The 19043-nt window shown below is 45.1% G+C and overlaps 1 protein-coding gene across 1 annotated transcript in view; it reads left to right on the forward strand.

Annotated features, from left to right (window-relative positions):
* MYBBP1A (MYB binding protein 1a) overlaps positions 1 to 19043 on the forward strand; it is a 61494-nt gene that overhangs the window by 17337 nt on the left and 25114 nt on the right. Inside the window, exons 20-23 of the mRNA XM_040613661.1 lie at positions 602 to 736; positions 1962 to 2073; positions 4317 to 4448; positions 7065 to 7133. Of these exons, the coding sequence (XP_040469595.1) occupies positions 602 to 736; positions 1962 to 2073; positions 4317 to 4448; positions 7065 to 7133 (448 nt within the window). The remainder of the gene's footprint in view (positions 1 to 601; positions 737 to 1961; positions 2074 to 4316; positions 4449 to 7064; positions 7134 to 19043) is intronic.

The raw sequence follows: 19043 nt of genomic DNA on the forward strand, positions 1-19043 counted from the left end.
CAAACCTTAAGGTGGAAACCTTAAGAACAAACATTGGTATTGAAAGCACAGTGCCATGTCACTGGGTATCTCCATGGGCCTCTGACCTCTGAGTCAGACCATGCAGCAACTCCCTGGGCTTACAGAGTAGTTGCTGCTGTGGCTGGAACGAAACTTGCAATACTGAGACAGGCAGAGTGCAGATTTTCTCTGTTCACAGCCATAAGTAAGGCATGATACAGGCTAGACACAGATGTGTCATCATGATCTGTCTTCTGTATGCCATTCCTGGACGTCCTCCGCACTGCTCTAAAGCATTTTCAGTGCTGCTTTCTATTCCCTGTTGAGAAGCAGTTCTGCAGTAACAGGGGTTTGAGGCAGCCAGTCCTTTTTGTGGGAGTTCTGGAGGATGCCTAATGCCTAAATAGGTGCTTGAAGGTGAAGAGCAGTAAAGTCTCCTCACTCTTCTTGCCACAGCAATGACTACCTCTTTTGCTGCCCACAGCTAGCACCATTTTTGTTTGTGTCATCCTAAGCCCAGTGATAAGGGTTTGTAGCCATCTGTTCCCCAGAGCTCTTTCTGTAGGTAATGGCTTTGGGCTTGATTTTAATGCTCTTTCAGGAACTCATTGTGTCGAACTAAGCAGTACTGCAAGAGAGTGGACGCCCTGCAAGAAGATTTGCACGCTTTTGTGGAGAGGCTTGTGAAGAAAGCCTGCAAGCACACTGACTCTTCAGTGGCACTCTATTATTTCAGGTGAATATAGGTGAAAGGAGCGTCTCTGCTTGGTGCTGTGGGCTCGTCTGTAAGCAGGCATAATATTACATGTTCAAACAGTTCAGAGAAGTGAGAGACTCGATGCAGGCTAGGTGCCAGCATCTGTGTATCACGTCAGGACTAGCCAGTCATCCTGGCAATCTGAAGCATTTTCAAGCAAATGTCCGTTTTTTGGTGATCATCTGCTGTGGGCTTCGTGGTACAGAAATAGTCTGGTACAGTTCTGCAGATTGTGATGGGAAGTGCTTCCTTGAGGCTTCCTTGGGGAGTGCGTGATAAAGTACGGGGATGACTGTAATTTGTAGGCAATCTGCAATGATTGTTCTGTAGATGCAGTGGTTTACTGTCTCCATGATAGCACAGTGAGGATAATAGTGATTATGAGTCCTGACTGCATACCAGTATTTACTCCTTTGCTGCTGAATACAGGTGAATTAGGATAAGCTGTATGTGTGTGTTGGGGAACATGAGCAATCCTGCTGTTGCCTGGTGTAAATGGGACTGCCATGTACTAGTAGGCTTTCTTGTGACTTGCAGGCAGTTTCACGAGGACTTTCATACTCCGTCTGGGATTTCTGAACACAGTGGTGTACGCTGTGGATACCGTGTTGCATGGTCAACCCAGTGCCATTGGGCAGTGTTGGCTCTGCAGCACACCAGACTCGTGGCTGTGCAGACACCATGGTACTTCCTGGTGACACAGGGCTGGCTGTGTGTGCTGCGTGGCTCCCTGACAGCCTCCTGGCAGTGGCAGTCTGGAGCGGAGCCCTGCCCAGTTAACACGACGATTCTCAAAAAGCAAGCAGACTGTCTGCAAGCTCTCTGAGTTCTCCAGGCACATAGCAGCCTGGCGTGGGAGGGCTGTACTGCAGCACTGGCTGAGCTGTGCAGGCTCGGAAATCCTGGGCAAAACCAAAAGTCCTCAAGCAGTGTTAGTGAAAAGCGTGAGCTTGAGGAAACCAGGCTGATAGTGGAGTATGTCTGACTGCAGTGACAGATAATGAAATGATGCAGCCTCCTGAGATTTATTTGTCTGTAGGTCTGGCCAGAGTGGGTTAGACTGAGAGAAGGGGCCCTCTTGGACTCTTTAACCCCAGCTTGGTTACAGAATAAGCTGCCTGCCTCACTTGGCTGCTGCCCTTGTGGCTTTGCAGCAGCACCGTAACGCTGTGGTAACTGCTGTATTCTCTCCTTTTTTCTTTAGTGCCTCATTATACCTGCTCAAAGTGTTAAAGGGAAGCATGTCTGATAAGCCATTAACTCTTCCTACTCCTTTGCCAGAGAACCAGAGCAACATCGTCCCACAGGCTTGTCAGGTAAGACAGCAGGCTGCTCTAGAGGCAGGGTTTTTTGCTGGTAAAGTTGCATTACCCCATTTCACTGAATGGGCCTTATTCAATCTCAGCTGTTCTTGTTGCCTGCAGATACCTCTCTGCGTGATTTCTTTTCCATAAAACTGTCAAATTCTCCATCCCCATCTGGCCCTCACCCTCCTGCCTTTGCAGTGCCTGCTTGCCCCTAGCCACCAGTGACTGCTGATGTACAGTGAGGTTAATTGCCAGAGAAGCCTGATGTATATTTACACTCCTTTCCTGGCTGATTTGCTGTTTTTTCCATTAATCTTTCAGTGTAGTCACTCCAATTTTTTCCATGAGCATCCTGAGGGGCAGGAAAGCACAGGACAGTGGTGGATGAGAGTGAACTCCTATCTCTCTGAGGCTTGGGCTGAGTTATCTCATGGTGAAGAGAGTGTAGAGCAGCCTTGATTTCAACAGTAGTTGTTTGCAGGGAGACTCTTCAGTGCTATGGGTGTTGGTTGCTTGGGGAGCCTTGTTGTTGGGTCACCTTTCAGCTACTGTCTCCGCTGAATTTCATAGGTCTCTGAATTTGGTGACCCTATGTATTGGGCAGCTCAGTCCAGTCACCTCCACTAGAAACCTAGCAAATACTGATTCACCAGCTAGCCTGATCCTTGCTTCTGAACCTCTCAAATTGTGTGCAGGAATTAGCACCTTAATCCTGTTGACGTTTTGTGGGCGAGGAAAAAAAACAGGGCTACCTCATGGCAAGGGAGGGCCTGGAAATTACAAACACTGAGTTATTATTAGCAGCTGAAAAGATAGCCAGTGTTTCTACAGCTTAGCGAGAGACTGAGAGCCTTGATCTGGCCAGCTCTTGTTCAGTGCCGGGCCTTTCTGGAAAGAAAAACAAAGTGGCAGATCTGTGGGGAGTGTAGACGACATGCTTGATGTGGAGCCTGGAGACATGTTTCACAGCATCCTTGTGCAGCCTCCCAGGGAAGGCTATTGTTCCTGTGGGATCAGAGCTGTGCTCTTGGCTGGCCCAGGACACAGCCAGCAGCTGAAGTGATTGCCGGTTTGAGGGAGGTGACACAGTTTGGTTTGTGTGGTGCCACTCGTGTTGACATTGTGTTGAGGCCGATAAGGTTTTGCAGTGGGGAACTGGTGACAAAGGTGTGTGTTTCCAGTGAGTAGTGCTTTGTGAGCATAACCTGGAGCTTGTCAGTAAGCAGGAAAGTGGAACTAGAGCAGACCCTATGATGCAGTGGCCAAATTTATGAAAAAGGCTGTTGTTATAGAAGAAATTTTTTACAGTAATCATCTGATGGGAGAAGGAATAAATTTGTTTCCCTTCAAGTGTGTCAAGTAAGTGCTAAGTATAGACACTTGACTAGGAAACCCAGGTAATGTATTTAAAGATCTGTCTCCCCTGTTACACTTCGGCCTGTGTTCAGCTGCAGTAGCACTGGGAGTTTGACCTGAGGATGGGACACGACATCAACATGGCTTTGACTTGCTATGAGGCCATGGAAAAATTGCTTGGGCAGAGGTTCGCGAAAGCCCCATCCACAGTTGTGAAGATCACAGCTTTGACCTCCTTGGGCCGTAATTTTTCTTTCTTCCCAAAGAGCTGTGTTTCCTTGGCAATATGGGAACAGTCAGGAATGTTGGGATTGCGTTGCTCCACACTTTGCTCTTCGTTCAGCCCTGTCTTGTTAGTTTAGATCCACATAGGCTGTGCAGGTCTTGGCTGGTTGCTGCATGTCTGGGATTCTGTTCCCCACCAGAGGGGGATATTAGAGCATTTACACAGTTCCGGGATTGCTGGATCCCTGATCAGAACTAGGGCTTGTCCGCTGGGTGCCTAAAAATCCTGGACAAAGCTGCTCTTCACATATTCAGAATGGTCTTTGGGTGCTCTGTGAACCTTGTGTTAGCCATGCCCACCACAAACCTGGAAGTACAGCCACCACACTACACCACGTTACATGCAGTGTGTGCAGTCTCACTAGAAAGCTGTGCTGCCCTTTGCTGACATGGTCATAACAGCTGTTGGTACTTGGGAGAACATGTTTGGGGCCCACTTTGTTTCTTTATGGTTCTGTGCTGTATCTCATAGGCCTGTATCATAAAAGCTACCCAAGAATATCTAGTTGTTGGAAAAAATCTGTGTGCACTGGTAGAAATTAATTACTTCATTGCTAGTGGTTCATCCTTGTGTTTCACTGGAAATTTTTTGTTCTGCTTTTTCCCAACAGCTTTTGAGCACAGGTTGTTTGGATATGGAGAGGGTGACTGTAATATATCAGCAAGCACTGACACAATTCTTGACTAAACGCAACAGTGCCCTTACAATCTCCATGTTCCATGATCTCTTCAGACGCTTCCCGGTAAGTGTTGCTGGCTGTGTAGTATGTTGTCTTCTGCTGGCTCCAAAGTACAGTTGTCATTCTGGGGAAAGTAGGAAGAGAAGCCTCTGCTTCATTATGGGCTTTGAAAACTGCTGTAAGGTTTCCCAGGATCTTCAGTTGCTCAGACTCTTAATACTACATGTTTTGATAGCAGTGCTGCAGAAGGCCAGGATCTCATTTATGGTTTGGACTGGGATACTGCATGGAGAATGTAGATGAACAGAAGGCTGCTCTTTAAAGCATAGCCTAAGAAGTGCTAATTTTTTACTAGTATTCGGTGCAACACAGATGAGCGAGATTTGCACAAAGACAGAGGGGGCCAGCTTGTTTAAACAGCTAATGTAGCTCCTGTCCAGCTTTGCTCTGACCACATGCTCAGTTTCTCAGTTTTCTTCCAAGAAGGCTGTAGAGCATAGAGTCTAGTTGGAACCTAATCTGCAAGCCGTCTGTTCAGTCAGTGTCTGAAATGTTTGAGGATTTCCTGCAAACTTGACCTATGCCTGGAGCTGGTTTCCGCTATGAGGACAGCCAGTTTTTAAGAAACCGGCCTTGGGTCTGAATGTCATACAGTTCTTCAGGGATTTTTAGGTCAGAGTGAGGTAGATACAGCTGCCAGAAGCCCTTTCTCAAAGGCTTCAACGTTTTAGAACTGGTATCTATTGGAATTGGAGGGTGGGAGGAGGCATAGGCTTGTGTGACTGGGGGAAGATGCTTTCAGACTTCTGAGGGATCCATCCAGGAGAGAATTCCTTTGCATAGCAGGTTTCTTAGGACCACAATGCCACCTACATAAGTTATTGAAATAGGGGGAAGAGAAGAGTTGTGTGCTGCTGACATGGACAGCAAGCTTAAGATCCCATCTGCAGGTTTGTAGAGCCTGTGGATGCCATGTGACTGTTCCTTGCAGAAATGTCTTTTAAAATCACCTACACATCTTTTAAATACCTCCCAGGATGGTGACTCAACCACTTTCCTGGGCAGCCTGTTCCATTGCTTGATGACCGTTTCGGTGAAGAAATTTTTCCTAATATCCAATCTAAACCTCCCCTGGTGCAACTTGAGGCTGTTTCCTCTCATCCTATCACTTGTTACTTGGGAGAAGAGACCAACCCCCATTTTGCTACAGCCTCCTTTCAGATAGTTGCAGAGTGCAAGAAGGTCTCTTTTGAGCCTCCTTTTCTCCAGGCTGAACACCCCCAGTGCCCTCAGCTGTTCCTGGTCAGACTTGTGCTCCAGCCCCTTCCCCAGCTCCGTTGCCCATCTCTGGATGTGCTGCAACACCTCAGTGTCTGTCTTGGAGTGAGGGACCCAAAACTGACACAGTATTTGAGGTGCGGGCTCACCAGTGCCAAGTACAGGGGGGCAATCGCTGCCCTGGTCCTGCTGGCCGCAGTATTTCAGGTACCAGCCAGGATGCTACTGGTCTCCTTGGCCAGCTGGGCACACTGCTGGCTCATGTCCAGCCGGCTGTCAGGCAACACCCCCAGGTCCTTTTCTCAGGTGGCTTTCCAGCCACTCTTCCCCAAGCCCGTAGTGTTGTGTAGGGTTGTTGTGACCCAGCTGCAGGACCTGCACTGAGCCTTGGCCCATCGATCCAGCCTGTCCAGATCCCTCTGCAGAGCCTTCCTACCTGCAAGCAGATTAATACTCCCGCCCAACTTGCTGTCTGCAGTCTTACTGAGGGTGCACTCGATCTCCTTGTCCAGATCATTGCACCCCTTTTATAAAACAAAGGTAATGATATACAGAAGATACTGGCTTGTTTAAAGCTGGGGTTTGCCCACTTGATAGAGCTATCTTTTCTTTTTGTAGGTTTCCTTCCCCCCAGAAAAAAACATTTAAGGTGCAGTGGTTGGAATATGTCAGTGAACTGTGCAGCAAACTGCTGTCCGTGCTTTGTTAGGGCCAGATCACCCAGTGCCTGACAGATGGCATTAGAGGTATGCCCATAAGGTATTTTCAGTCCAGATACTTCCTCATTTCTTTTGCCCCTAGATTTGGAAGTATTTTGCCTATAAACAAAGAAATCGGTGGATTAGGGCAGAGCAGAGGTTCAAGTTTTTCTGACAATTGCCCCTCCTCTAGAAAGGTTGTTTAGGTCAAGACTTATTGCAGGTGACAACTTTAACCTGTCTCCAGGGAGGCTTTCCTCCTGACAGAGTTGTTTCTGGCCCCTTCAGCAGGCAGGTTTGGATCTTTCCCCAAGCTCTGACGATCTCCAGTCTAACTCAGCATATTCTCCTTTGCCTCTGGGACTGTTCCTCTACACAAAGTGCACTGCCTACGTAAAGTATCAGGCAGATGCAGACTTAAATCTAGAACCAGGCAGAACACAGGAGGTGAAATCTTTGCCTGATTTTTCAGAGTTAAGCATTTTGCTGCTGATTCTGTTGTGATTAAGATTTCATTCGGTGCTGGTGTGAGCAAAGCTGTTAACTTTCAAATAAGCTGTTGCTGATTTCTGGGCACTTTTCTTTCTTGTGGCATTTTCTTCTTACTCAAGAAGCTGTGTAAAATACAGACTGTTTTGCTTGGAAAAACAAACCTGTCTGTCAGCAAACCACTAATAGGAGACTGGGTCTTTCTTTCTTACAGATCATGTGTAAGCCATTGGTAGATACTCTTGTCAAGTTTATCACAGCGGGAGCCAGGCAACATCAGCAGGTAAGGAGGAAAGCAAACAAACGAAGCTGTATTAAACAGTCGATTGGAGAAGCCACTTAATCACAGCAGCTCAGGTGATGCTTAATATGCTCATTCCTACCTTTAGGGCTGCCCAGTTTTGAGAAATGGGCTTCCAGAGAGGAGAGGTTTTGCAAATACAGCCTTGCTGCTTCAGGTCTGTGACTGAAGTTGTAAAAGTAGCTTGTGTATTTACAGGCACAGGGGTTCTTTGGTAGCATCTTGTTTAAAAACTGCCTCAGGGTTGAGGCCTGATTGTTGTAGGGCTTGCCTTCAGTCACTTATTCCTTGATTACTTTCTTATGGGTAAGATGTTCCTCTGTATTAATGTAGCATGTTGTAATCCTTGCCTCCTAATGCTAACTCCAGGTTGGCTTCTTGAGTCTGTTCTGCGCCTTGCCAGCTGTCCTGCATTTTCTGGGCCATGTGCTTCTGTGTCTAGTTTAAAACCACCTGTACTATAGATCAGATTTTTGATGGTTGATTGCCTGTGCCTGACTGACACAAAATTAGTGGAGCCTTATCAATAAAACATTGCAGGGTGAGTGCACAGCTCACTGTTGCATGAGCAGAGAATGAGGCCCGTCTGGATTTTCACTGCAGCATGGACTGTAGTGCGAGTTAATAACCAAAACCCCTTTAGGCCAGTAGCACTGTCTCTCAAACTTTCCCACCCCTTAGCTGTAACATGTAGCATGTGTCCCCTGCAGAAATGCATCCTATATTGACCTTTCTGTTTCATAAATAGCTGTTTTACTGTTTCTGATCATTGGAGGAAGCGTGAAGGTATGTGTTTACAGGAAGGCTGCTTTACATTGTCAGTGTAAATTGCATTTCAGGCTCTTCTACCCAAAAGAAATGGCTCTGATTCAAAGAACAACAACAACAAAAAAAGTGAATTAAGCTATTAGTAATTTTAGTGGATAGAAATAAGGATGTGTCACACAAATAACAAACAAATTAATTGTAAGGCACATACTTGATCCCATCCTCAAGAAACCAGAACAGCATCCCAAGCAGACAGCTTCTTTATATGGGTATCTGCTTCCCCACAGGGAATAATACTGTCCTTCTTGCAGGGCTTCCAGTTATCTGCTCAAGCTTTGTTTCCAGTGCCTGTTTATCTGTAGGTGGGAGGAGTAGGGGAGGACGTGCAGTGTGCTGTGTGTGGGAGACTGGATAGAGAACACGGATATACTACTGTTTAAACAAAGGCAACGTGGAGAGTAAGCTGTGTAAAGCCTGTGGTGTTTGGAGTTGCAGCTCTAAGTTTTTTGCACACTGCTTCCTTTTCAGGAATTCTGTCTTCCCCTCATCAAATGTCAGATTTGCCAGGTTTTCAATTAAATTTTCCCACTGATTCTCAATGCAGATGTGCTTCAGTGGTATCTTGGGGGTAGGGGGCAAGCTAGGTAGGTGCATGTGGCAAAGTGGTGTTGTGGGTGAAGCAGGGGGATACCTCCTCTGGAGTCTCTGCAGCTCCTGGCAGCCTCTGGGGGAGTGAAGTGGAGAGGCTCAGCTACCAAAAGGGCTGTCCTAACTCAGAGTCCTGAAGACGCCAAAGGTCTTCTGATAATTTGGCCACCCCTCATGGTTTAGAGGCAAGTGGGGTAGTCATCCATGTTCAGCCCTGAATATTGGCTTCTAGTCATTAAACTAACTTAGTCCCAGAGACATGAGGCTTAATTTCCCTTCTAACACTCCTGCTATTAATGCTGATTGTTCTGGCTATGCCTGCTGCATCTGTATGAACAGCTAATCCCACTGTGATTTTGACATCTTGGCTTTGCAGATCCCTTTGGCAGGGAGTCCTCAGGGCTGTGCTGGCTGGGGAGAGCCGTGCTCTGCACGGGAAGGTGGAGGCTTGCAGCTCTGGCCAGGTGTCTCGTGTTAGCCTGGCAATGAACCCTGGGGATCTGGCACAGCAGGGCTGCTGGCCGCTATCCCAGCCAGCCTTGGGGAGACCCTTCCCAAGGGGGTAGGAGAAGTGCATGTACCTTCAGGTTGGGCTTTTGGGTAGTTTTGAACAAAAGGAAAAGTGGTTCATGAGGAGGATGTAGGAGGGCATGTTTCTTCCTCCTCACCCCAAATACCTGGGAGTTTGTGAGAGCAGCATGGATGTAGGGAGTCTGTTTCATCTCTCTTCTCAGCTGCCCTGGTCCCTGAGTTTTCTTAAGGCCTTTAAGGGAAGATCTTACGGCCACTGGCATACGTGTCCAGCTTTTACTTCAGGGGTCTCTGGTCTGGCTGGGGCCTCTGGTGGGAAGTCAAACTTGATCACTAAGTGACCTGGTTGAAGTTGCAGCGTGTTTCCCTCTGTGCTTGGTAAGTCACACAGTGTACAGCAAAGCCTGCACCTTCCTGGGCTCCTGTCAAGAAACAGCAAACCCAAAATGTATGTGAAATGTTGTTCCTGTGCCTTCTGTTATGGGTTGTTGCAGGTCTGTCAAACTCAATTTCTGCGCAGCTGTAACTGAGAGGAAATGCAGGAGCTGTTCAAATGCTGCTCAGCTAGTGCTGCCTTGGAGAGGAGCCGTCTGGCCTCTCCAGCCCCAGCCATTTGCCCTGACCCTGGGAAGCTTGCTGTCTGTCTGGTGCCCGAGTGTTCGTGCAGTTATATTGGAGAATGGACTCGAGGATAATTTGACTGAAAACTTACTTTCCTCTTGGACACATTTCCCCCCGCCCTTTTGCTGTGTTAAAATTAATTTTGATCAATTCACTGGTTTTGTTCAGGGCGCAGGGACACTCAGTTCAGGGCCAGGAGTGACAGGGTGAAAGCTATGATTTATTTCATCAAACGGCAGTGTTTGTTAACATGAAATTATGGCTCCGTGAAGTGAGTACGAGAATATTGGAAGGCAGAGTTTGTATAGACTGTTGGCTGTAGCTGATGACTTGGGGAACTGGGTCTTGCATTGCTGCAGCCTCTGTGTGTCCTGTCTCCCTCAGTTGCTCACCTCTAAAAGCCAGAGAATATCAAACCCTCAGCAGCAGCGTCATGTCTGTGAAGGCAGAGGTGTTTGTAGCTGTCCGATGCCTTTCTGGGAGGTGCCTTTCTCTGGCAGGTGTGACTGCTGTAGAGAAGGGTCCTTTGGAGATATCCAAAGGCAGGTGCATCAGAGGGTGCACCTTGATGCAAAGCTTAGCAGAAGAAAAGGCAGCTTTAGAACAAAAACCTCAGATACTGTGACTGACATCAAGTCAGCCCTTTTCCTCTTGACACTGTTCCTACATGCCTAAAGTGTCAGTAAGGTTGTTCACCTCCATGTTGAAGTAATTTGTGCGATAAAACAAACAGCACTTTGAGAGGTGAGAGCTCTTAAGGAAGTTTTAAACGTGGCTCACAGTGGTTGGGTTGGTAGGTTTTCCTAGCTGAAAGCACAACCTGTATAACAAGTTTCAAACTGGAAAGGTGAACTTGCAATGGTCTTACTGAGACTGAACTTGGAACCGAAGCTTGTACCTGTGGCCAAGTTCTATTCCTCTGATGTTACTCCTGGAGCATGGATGCCTGCAGGAGACAGTAATACAGCGTTTCCCTGGAAAAGGAAACAGCTGGAGAGAATGGTGTAATTTGTGAGCGGCGGAACAAAGGGCCAGGGATGCTTGACCCGGGGTGGGAGGCTGTCATCCCACCTTGAATTCACTTAGGACCTGTTTAAACCTATACATCAGAAAGATACAAGATGAAGATGTGACAGTGGATCTGCAGAAACACCTTGTTTCAGGCAGTTCACGCATCTGAACTGGACTCCTCACCTTTTGTGAGACCACACTGACTGCAGGACACTATGAGCTGCGCTGTGACTGGCAGCTGGTGCTTTGAATGTTCAGTGTTACCGGTTGGCTGGCCTATTTTTCATTTCTTGAAGTGTGGAGCTAAAGACAACTGCTGTCCCAAAGGTGCCTGTGTGCAAGTTAAAATGCTTCAGGCTTTTAAAAAATGAACATGCTAATGTTTGGATGTCTTTAATTTATTGAACTGAGAAATCTGGTGGGTTTTGCTGTGGTTTGGTTTTACGGTTTGGTTTTTTTGTGCTTTTTTTTTTTTTTTTGCTACAGTAGCAGTTGGGATCTTTTAGCTAAACTCTTGTTGATCCTTAATTTCCCATATGTATAAGTTAAACCAACATATAACTTAAAGCTGTGCTGTCTTCTCAGAATGTGGTCTGCCTGATGTCTGTGGATGATGTGTTCTTACACTGTTGTCTACTGTAGAAAGAAGTGAATAGAAACTATATGAAATCACTAGATTGTAAGCAGCTATGGTGAAGCTTTTCAAGAGGACTTCAGTGTGTGAGAAGCGCTACAAATTGAAGTAAAAAAGAATGAAGGCAGTAAAGAATGGAATTTTTTGGGTAGTCTAATCCAGCTTGTTGGATGCAGTTCTGAGGACTGGGGTCCTTGAAATCAGTCATCCTACCTGTGACTCTGTACTTCTGGAATGGCCAGCAGAAGTGTCTGCAGTGGTAGGAAAACAGGACCAGTGCACACATCACAATCTTTTTGTACATATAGGGAGATTTGCTAGCTTTCTCTTACCAACAGGGTGTTTACACTTGAGTAAAGTATAGCTAACATTTCTAGAATCCAGTACCTACATGCATACATATATGTGCTTTAAGTAGCTTGGGAAAAAATGACAGCTAGGGATATAGTCTTCAGTGGTAAGACTGGTATGGAAAACAACAAGTCATCAAAAATGGAGCTTCTGTTGTACCGTTGAGTTGACCTAGTGCTAATGAATTGTGTTAAACTGATCATCCCATTGGCACAGATGATCCCATTGGCACTGCAAAGCCTTGCGATCAGCCAGGCAGAATGTGTGTGGTGCTAACAGGTGGGGGAGGCTTGTGCTGTTCTGTTGACTAAGGATGTTGCTTTCAGTCTGATGTCTTCCACAAGCACTAAACACATTCTCTCAAATTCTGTTTAGAAAAAAATCTGTGTGAGCTTGTTCTAGCTTCCTTCTTTCTTAATGCAATTTGGTCTTACTACTGCAATTGTTTTCCAGGGGACCTTGACCTTCAAATTACTTCCTTGTGCCTTGTTTCAGTGGGTGCAGTGTTGCTTTTTCAGTATGCACAAAAGGCTTGTTTTTTTGGCTTGTGCTGATGGAGCGTAAACCAGGGATCAAGATGTGTTTAATTTAATGATTGTTGCATGACTCAGCTACATACCAGAACCCTCCTGAGCCTTAGGTGAGGAATGTCTTCCTAGTTTATTTTTAGCAGCATCGGTATGATGAGCTACAGTAACGTCTATCTGTAATTGTGCAGTCTTGGGCTGTGCCTCTGATGCTGTTACAGCACAACCCCCTCGGTGGTGTATTGTTAATTGTGGTGTAGTTCTTACTGCAGTGGCCCCCCACCCCGCATTCTCATAAATGCTGGGGCTGCCAAGGGGCTGGATGAGTCCGTGAACCTCTTCTACCATAAAAACTTAACTCTGATAGTCTGAGGATCGGGTGAAGAAGGAAAATGTGTGGCTGGTTGCATTGCAGTACCCAGGCTTACTGCTGATGCAGGCATCTGCAGGCAAGTGCACACTCCAAGTGCCAGCTCTGGACTGGAAACAGGCTGAAGCACGGACTCTCTGGAAGTCTGGACTGGAACAACCATGCTTTTCCCTGGGAAACCCAGCTGGTGGGCAAGTGGTATTGGAACCAGTTCAGGAAGGAAAACTAGTAAATGAAATGCCCACTGCTACCAGGAGTAAGGTGTTACCTGCATCTCGCTTGTGCTGACATTCACTTAGACAGTTTCTATTCTGTAACTTTTTCCTAGGGTTTATGCAAATGATTTGATACCTGTCCTTTGTTCTTTTCCTTTGGGGAAATACTAGGAGTGTACATTTCAACACAGTTACTAAGAGCCTTTGCAATTTTTTTTGCGCTGTGGTCACACATCAGTTTGAATACATTCCTGTCCTCTTATTTATGTTTGAAGCTATATTGATTGAGGATGTTGCAGTAGCTGGGAGCATAATGGTGCTGTATTTGTCCATAGAGTGAGTTTATTTTCTGATTTGGCTAGAACTCTGCAAAGCTGATGTAAGTGCAGAGCTTTCATGATACTAATAAAAGTCATTTTATTTAGTGTGGAGATGAGAATGGGCACTGAGACAGAGTTCAAAATGTCGTCTTATGTCATATAGATTCATTAATATTTCAAAATGTGTTTTTATAAAGCAGTCTGTGACAAGGAACCCTTTAAGATCTATCTAATAGAGAGTGTATTTTAGGTAAGTTGCTAATTAATCTTGGTGTTTTGGCAGTCTCCCCAAAGGGATCAAACTTCTATAGACATAATTTTACAGAACTGAAGCAGTTCTTTGCCAGAGCTGCCATCACCAGAAGAGTAAAATAAGATCTCAAAGTCCTGCCAAAGAGGTCCTGGCTGGTTGACAGTTATCTTTCTGTTTTATGTTCTATGTAAATATCCAAGTTAAAAAGTAATTAAACTTTAATATAGCAAGAACACTAAAAGCACTGCAAAGCATCATAAGCCAGCACCCCTCTATGTGCGTGTTTGGGAGTGTTCTTCCTCATGCTGCAATAAATGAATGGATCACTACATTAACACACCATGCCTTGCCTGCATTCTCACAGATAGTTTCCAGCAGGTGGTATAGAAAGGACTTGTTATGGAATATTTAGCATAAGCTGTTACTAATAATGAAGCAAGTTAAAGCTCCCCAGATAAGCATCAGCACCAGTTCAGTTCTACCTCCTTTGCCTCAGAAATGAGAACTGGGCTGCCGGTGCTAGCTAAGCAATAGGCCAGGACTGAAAGGTACCGTTCCTTCAAAGCATCCTCCATCCTCTCAGCAGAGGTAGGACATGCTGTGGCTGTGTCCTCAGAGGTGTCACTGGGGGGGGCTTGTCTTGGGGTCCAGTTGTGGTGAGCAGACCTTCCAAGGGTGAGTAACCCACAGGCAGTGACAGCTTATTGTGTGATGTAGTGCTACAGTGGCTGTTGCCTGCTGACTTCTTCCTTTGTGTCTTCCTCTGTTCAGCATGCACCCTCTCTTCAACGAAGGGAAATTATTTGCAGCTGGAAAATGCATGTCAAACTGACATGCTTTGGCTCCGGTCAGTGTCCTGCCCCTGTTCCTGTTTTTGTCTAAGGAGGTGGTCAAGGAGATCCTGTGTTTTGCAAGGTGAAGCTGAACCACGGGTGGGCTTTTGGACATTTTTGAGCTATCTCATCATGAGCCAGCAAAAGCCCTGTGACATGAACTAGCTCTAGGTATGTAAACTGTCCCTCTGAAGTTGAAGGGGAAATAGCTGAATGCTTGAGTGCTTTGCTGGGTCAGGGCCAAAGCGCTCTACATTATTGTGTGGAGATTTTTAATACCTAGACCTTTAGGATGGTTGTGGATATGGATTATTGCATCCTAACCTTTCATTTTTGAGAGCGTTTCTTGCACTGGGAGAGCTCAAAGAAACTGTCTTCCTTTGGTGAGTTGGAGGACGTTGACAGCATCTGCAAATATTCTCTGCTGTTCTGTGGAAAGATGTCTAATGCCATAGTAAAATGTAGCGTGCTCTGATGAACTGCTTTGTAAGCTGTGTTTCTTTCTCCCTTTCCTCTCACTTGTGTGAGATGGTTGGAAATTTAAAAAGTTCTCGTTAAATTTTTCAGGTCCTCCTGACTGCATTTAAGCAGAATGCTTGAAATCCCATGGCACGAGTTTTTACTTGTGTTTGCATTGAGAACTTTGTGTGCTCATGGTGTATCTCAGTCGAACAAGGGACCCCTGAGTCTACAGGGTCTCTTTGGAGCATTGTACATGTTGTTATCTGTTTATGGTTCTTTATTTTTTCCGTCATAATATTTTTTTGGTTCTATTTCTTGGGGCCTTTTAATGGCCGCTGTGTCTTTTGCAAAAGTGTCTAGCAGATAGATGCCTGCATTGCCCACATACAAATCCATAATGATACCAGGCATTAATTGACTGGCACAGAGAAACTGCCCTTTAGCAGTCCCGGGGTTTATATTCCACCACACTTGGTGCAGTGCAAATAAACATGAAAAAGCTCCTACTTGCCTCTTTATTCTGATTGTGGAGATAGAGACTGTGTTTATTCTGCTTACTGCCATTCAGCTGATTGTGATGATCGTGTAGCAAATCCTCAGTAATGGAGGAAACATTTTAATCTGTTGCTGGGAGGAAGTAAGAGAATTAAAAGGTCACGTATACTTTAGTTGTTACTATAGATGCAGCTGCTGGCAAGAGCTATCCAACGGTGGGACTGATCAGTAGCTTGAACAGCCCTGCATGTCGGATGGACTCGCTGAGTTAGATACATACCATATTGCAGTGATTTTCCAAGACTGAGTAATTTTCCTAGCCTACTAAATTAAACTTGCCATCTGACACATGGGGAGTTGATAGTTTTTAAAAAGAGTGAACCACCCAAGTGTGTTCTGCTCAGCCTGACAAACATAGCCCCTTCAACAATTTGATGAGTAGGGACTTGTGTAGAGCAAACGGGAAGTTTGCTTGGAGGCAAGGTCATTGCCATTTATTTAATAACAGCATAACGAAAACAGGATGGGAAGAAATGTCTGGGGCTGAGATGAAATCGGTGACTGTCTCAGTCATACAGGCTTGAGTTATATTAATGCTACAAAATATTACAAAAACATTAGCATAGAATCCTGTTTTCTTGAAGTTTTCGGTAATGATTTCTGCTGTTTACAGTGGGCTGTTGGATCTTTGTTTGGAAACGAGCAAGTGTGCTCGCAAGTGAAGAGCGGGCAAGTGTTTTGTTGCAGTGTCAAATGAAACGCCAACCTAGGCTGTACTTACAAGGATATTCTTAAGAGTTGGTGTAGGAAGTGGTAGGTCCCTTTTTGTTGTGGTTTAGGGGTGCAGGAGGAACGGGGTTTGGCTGTTTGTGTTTCTGCTTTCCCTTGGTGTGTATTCAAATGCCACTCTGCAGAAGTTAAAGCACAAGAAAGGAGTTTGGGTTTCTCTGCAGGATTTCTCAGCCATCTCCTAGCAGAATATGGTCTCCAGCCATGTCGCTGTCCCTGAGAGCAGTGTGCAGTCTGTCATGTCATGGTGCTTCTCTCAGTGAATTCTGCAAAATGGAGAGGTCTGCTGGTGAGCATGCGAATCGATGAATCTACAGAGTTCAATGCAGTACAGTTTCCAACTTCTTTTTTTCGCTTAGCAGTGTTGTTCATTTCAATGTTCTAAGCTAACAATTTTACTGACGTGTGAGTACTTTTTTTTTTTTGTACTGCTTGAAAGCTGAACTTCAGTAGTGGACGTTTGAGTGGATTAGAATTCTAATTTCTTATTATCTGCTTATAAATGTTCTCAAAAGATGAAAACCTTTGTCCTTGCAAAATCAAGACTGGTCTAGTGAATTGAGGACAGCAGCTAAAAGGCACACAATGCCTAGGCAACTCGAGTTTTCTCTTTTGAATGTGTACTGCTCTTAAATCTCCTAAATTATTGAATTTGACTTGAGCAAAGTCCCTTTAAATAGGCCACATTATGCAGTAACTGTCTTCTGTATAGTCTAAAGAAAATCCTATTGCATGTCTCTCCTGAATTGAAGAAAATTGGCTTTGTTTGTGCAGAGGAGACATCTGGCTTAGAAGGTGTTGTGAAGAGCAGCCAGATGAGGGAACTGGATGGAGCAGGGACAGTTTTGGTTTTGCCAACATGTGCAAGTAACTTGAGGTGTCAGTGGAGCTTCTTGATGTTTGATAATACAGTGTGTATGCGTGTAAAATAAAAATTATCAAAATGACAGCTTTGAGATAGGTTTGGTTTTTTTCAAGAGGAAAGCTAGGGTCGAGAGAAAGGATAGTGCCCCAGATGATTTTGCGAGAGGTTTCTTGATACTTGGTAATACTCCTTTGAGCCTCAGCTACTGGGGCATTCTGTGAGAATTTCTGCTTTGATTTCTTAACAAAAGGGCATTTCTGGCTCTGTTTAGAGTGAGGAGTTTGTAAAAGCGAAGTGGAAATGCTCCAAAGTAAACAGGACCATATTAAGAAACTAAATTGTCTTAGGTGTTTTGTTTTGTTTTAAACTGTGACTTTGTTCTTTACTTGGGAGGGAAGTATATTTAGGAGTGGAGAGGGAAATGGGCATATTTCCTGATTATTATTTTTTAATGTGGGAAGGGAGAGGCTTGGATGCATTGCACAGAATCCATTGCCGTTCTTTTCTCCTCTAGTCTCAGTATGTCAGTATGCCCTGTGGTACCAATATTCCACCCCCCCCACCCCCCCCACCCCCAGTGTTTCAATCCTGTAACTGAGCATTATGGAAAAAGCAAGAAAACGTCAGTGCTTATGGGTGCTGATCTGTGTTCTGCTACTGATTTAGTTCGTGTTCTCATGGTTCACTTAATTATGGCAACTTTTTATTTTTCAAGAACTTAGGATAATAAGATATTGACTTTTTTTTTTTTTTTTTTGAGGGAAGCATTAAGACTGATTGGCCTTTCTGATATAGTAAGTGGTTACCCCTGGGAGAAATGAATCTCTGTTCACCAAAGCAGCAGACTGATCCATGGATTGTTCTGTATTGATTGCTGTGTCCTGAGGGTCTGCCTATTGGCCTCTGGTGAAAGAGGAGCGCAAGGGTAAATAATGTCTTCCCCAGCCCTGAATGCTCACTAGCTGTATCTTTGTTGTATGCAAATGAAGTATTCAGAGCTTAATACCATCAGCCAGGCCTGGACCAGGAGTCCAGTGTGTTATTTTACATGTTCATTGTTTTGACTGCCCAAATGTCCTGCAGACCCTTCAGGAAGCCTGCCAGTGAAGCGCAGTATTTAATGTGCAGATATCCTCTGAAAAACTGCGGTGTCAAGTCTTCTCCCTCTGTGTACTGACTCATCTTTACTGCCTTTAAAATCTGGCAACATCTTATTTCTGTCACTAGTTCTTGTTAGATTGTGGTGACTGTAGGAGGGAGCTTTGATAATTTTTTAAAATTATTTTTTAATGATTTTTCCCCCCCTTCCTTTCCTAGCTGCCAACAGAACGACGCTGAAGGAAGCAGCTGTACATGTGCCCACTTGTATTGGGCACAAATGTCCTGCTGGAGTGAGCAGGCTTTCACAAATGAGTTCCTCTGGTTAGGCAAGTGCAAGATGAGGCTTTTGCTCTGACAAGAGTGTCCTCCACAGCACTGTTTGCAGAGGAACCAAGCATGGGAAAAAAATCCACTCAGCAGCAGTGGAGAGAACATGATTTGCAGAGTCCCTGATTAAACAAATTAAATAATGATGTTTTAGGGCATGAAGAAACCGGTATGTAAGTGAATACCATATATATACCTTGGTCTGCAGGCAGGCTGCTCAAGTGTCTTGACTGCTAGTCCTGGGTTTTCTCCTGGCTCAAGTACATGTAAAAAAACCATACTGGTGTGACTGTCAGTGGAGGCAATGACTGTTTTTTTTCCCTATAGGACTAAGGCTGACATACCTCGTGTAGGTGCAGCTGCATTATATAAAGGTGGTTTCTGTGGGGTGTAGCTCATTCCATGTTTTTCAGCCAGATTGAGCGGTGGTGGTTTAAGTGCTTGTGTCTTGCAATAGCTGTTTTCATGTTGTGGAGGAGGAGGATGTGCCAGCATAGCTAGCGTGATAAAACTTTCTGTAGTATAGACAAGTAAGCAGCAGCAGAATGAAGTTAACAGCCCATCTGATCGATGTGACAGCTGCTCTTCAGAGCCTTGGGAATAGTAGGAGAATTGTATAGATTTCTTAACTTTTCATTGCTGCTGCTTAAAGCAGGATATCTGAGCCACAGGTGAAGAGGTTTGTGAATGATAATAAAAATAAAGGGGAGAGGGGAGTGAGCAGGAGGGGTAGAAGATGAAGATTTCTTCACAGTCAGTTTTTTCTCAATT

The sequence above is a fragment of the Falco naumanni genome, chromosome 1, assembly GCF_017639655.2.
Source record: "Falco naumanni isolate bFalNau1 chromosome 1, bFalNau1.pat, whole genome shotgun sequence".
Classification (NCBI taxonomy): Eukaryota; Metazoa; Chordata; class Aves; order Falconiformes; family Falconidae; genus Falco; species Falco naumanni.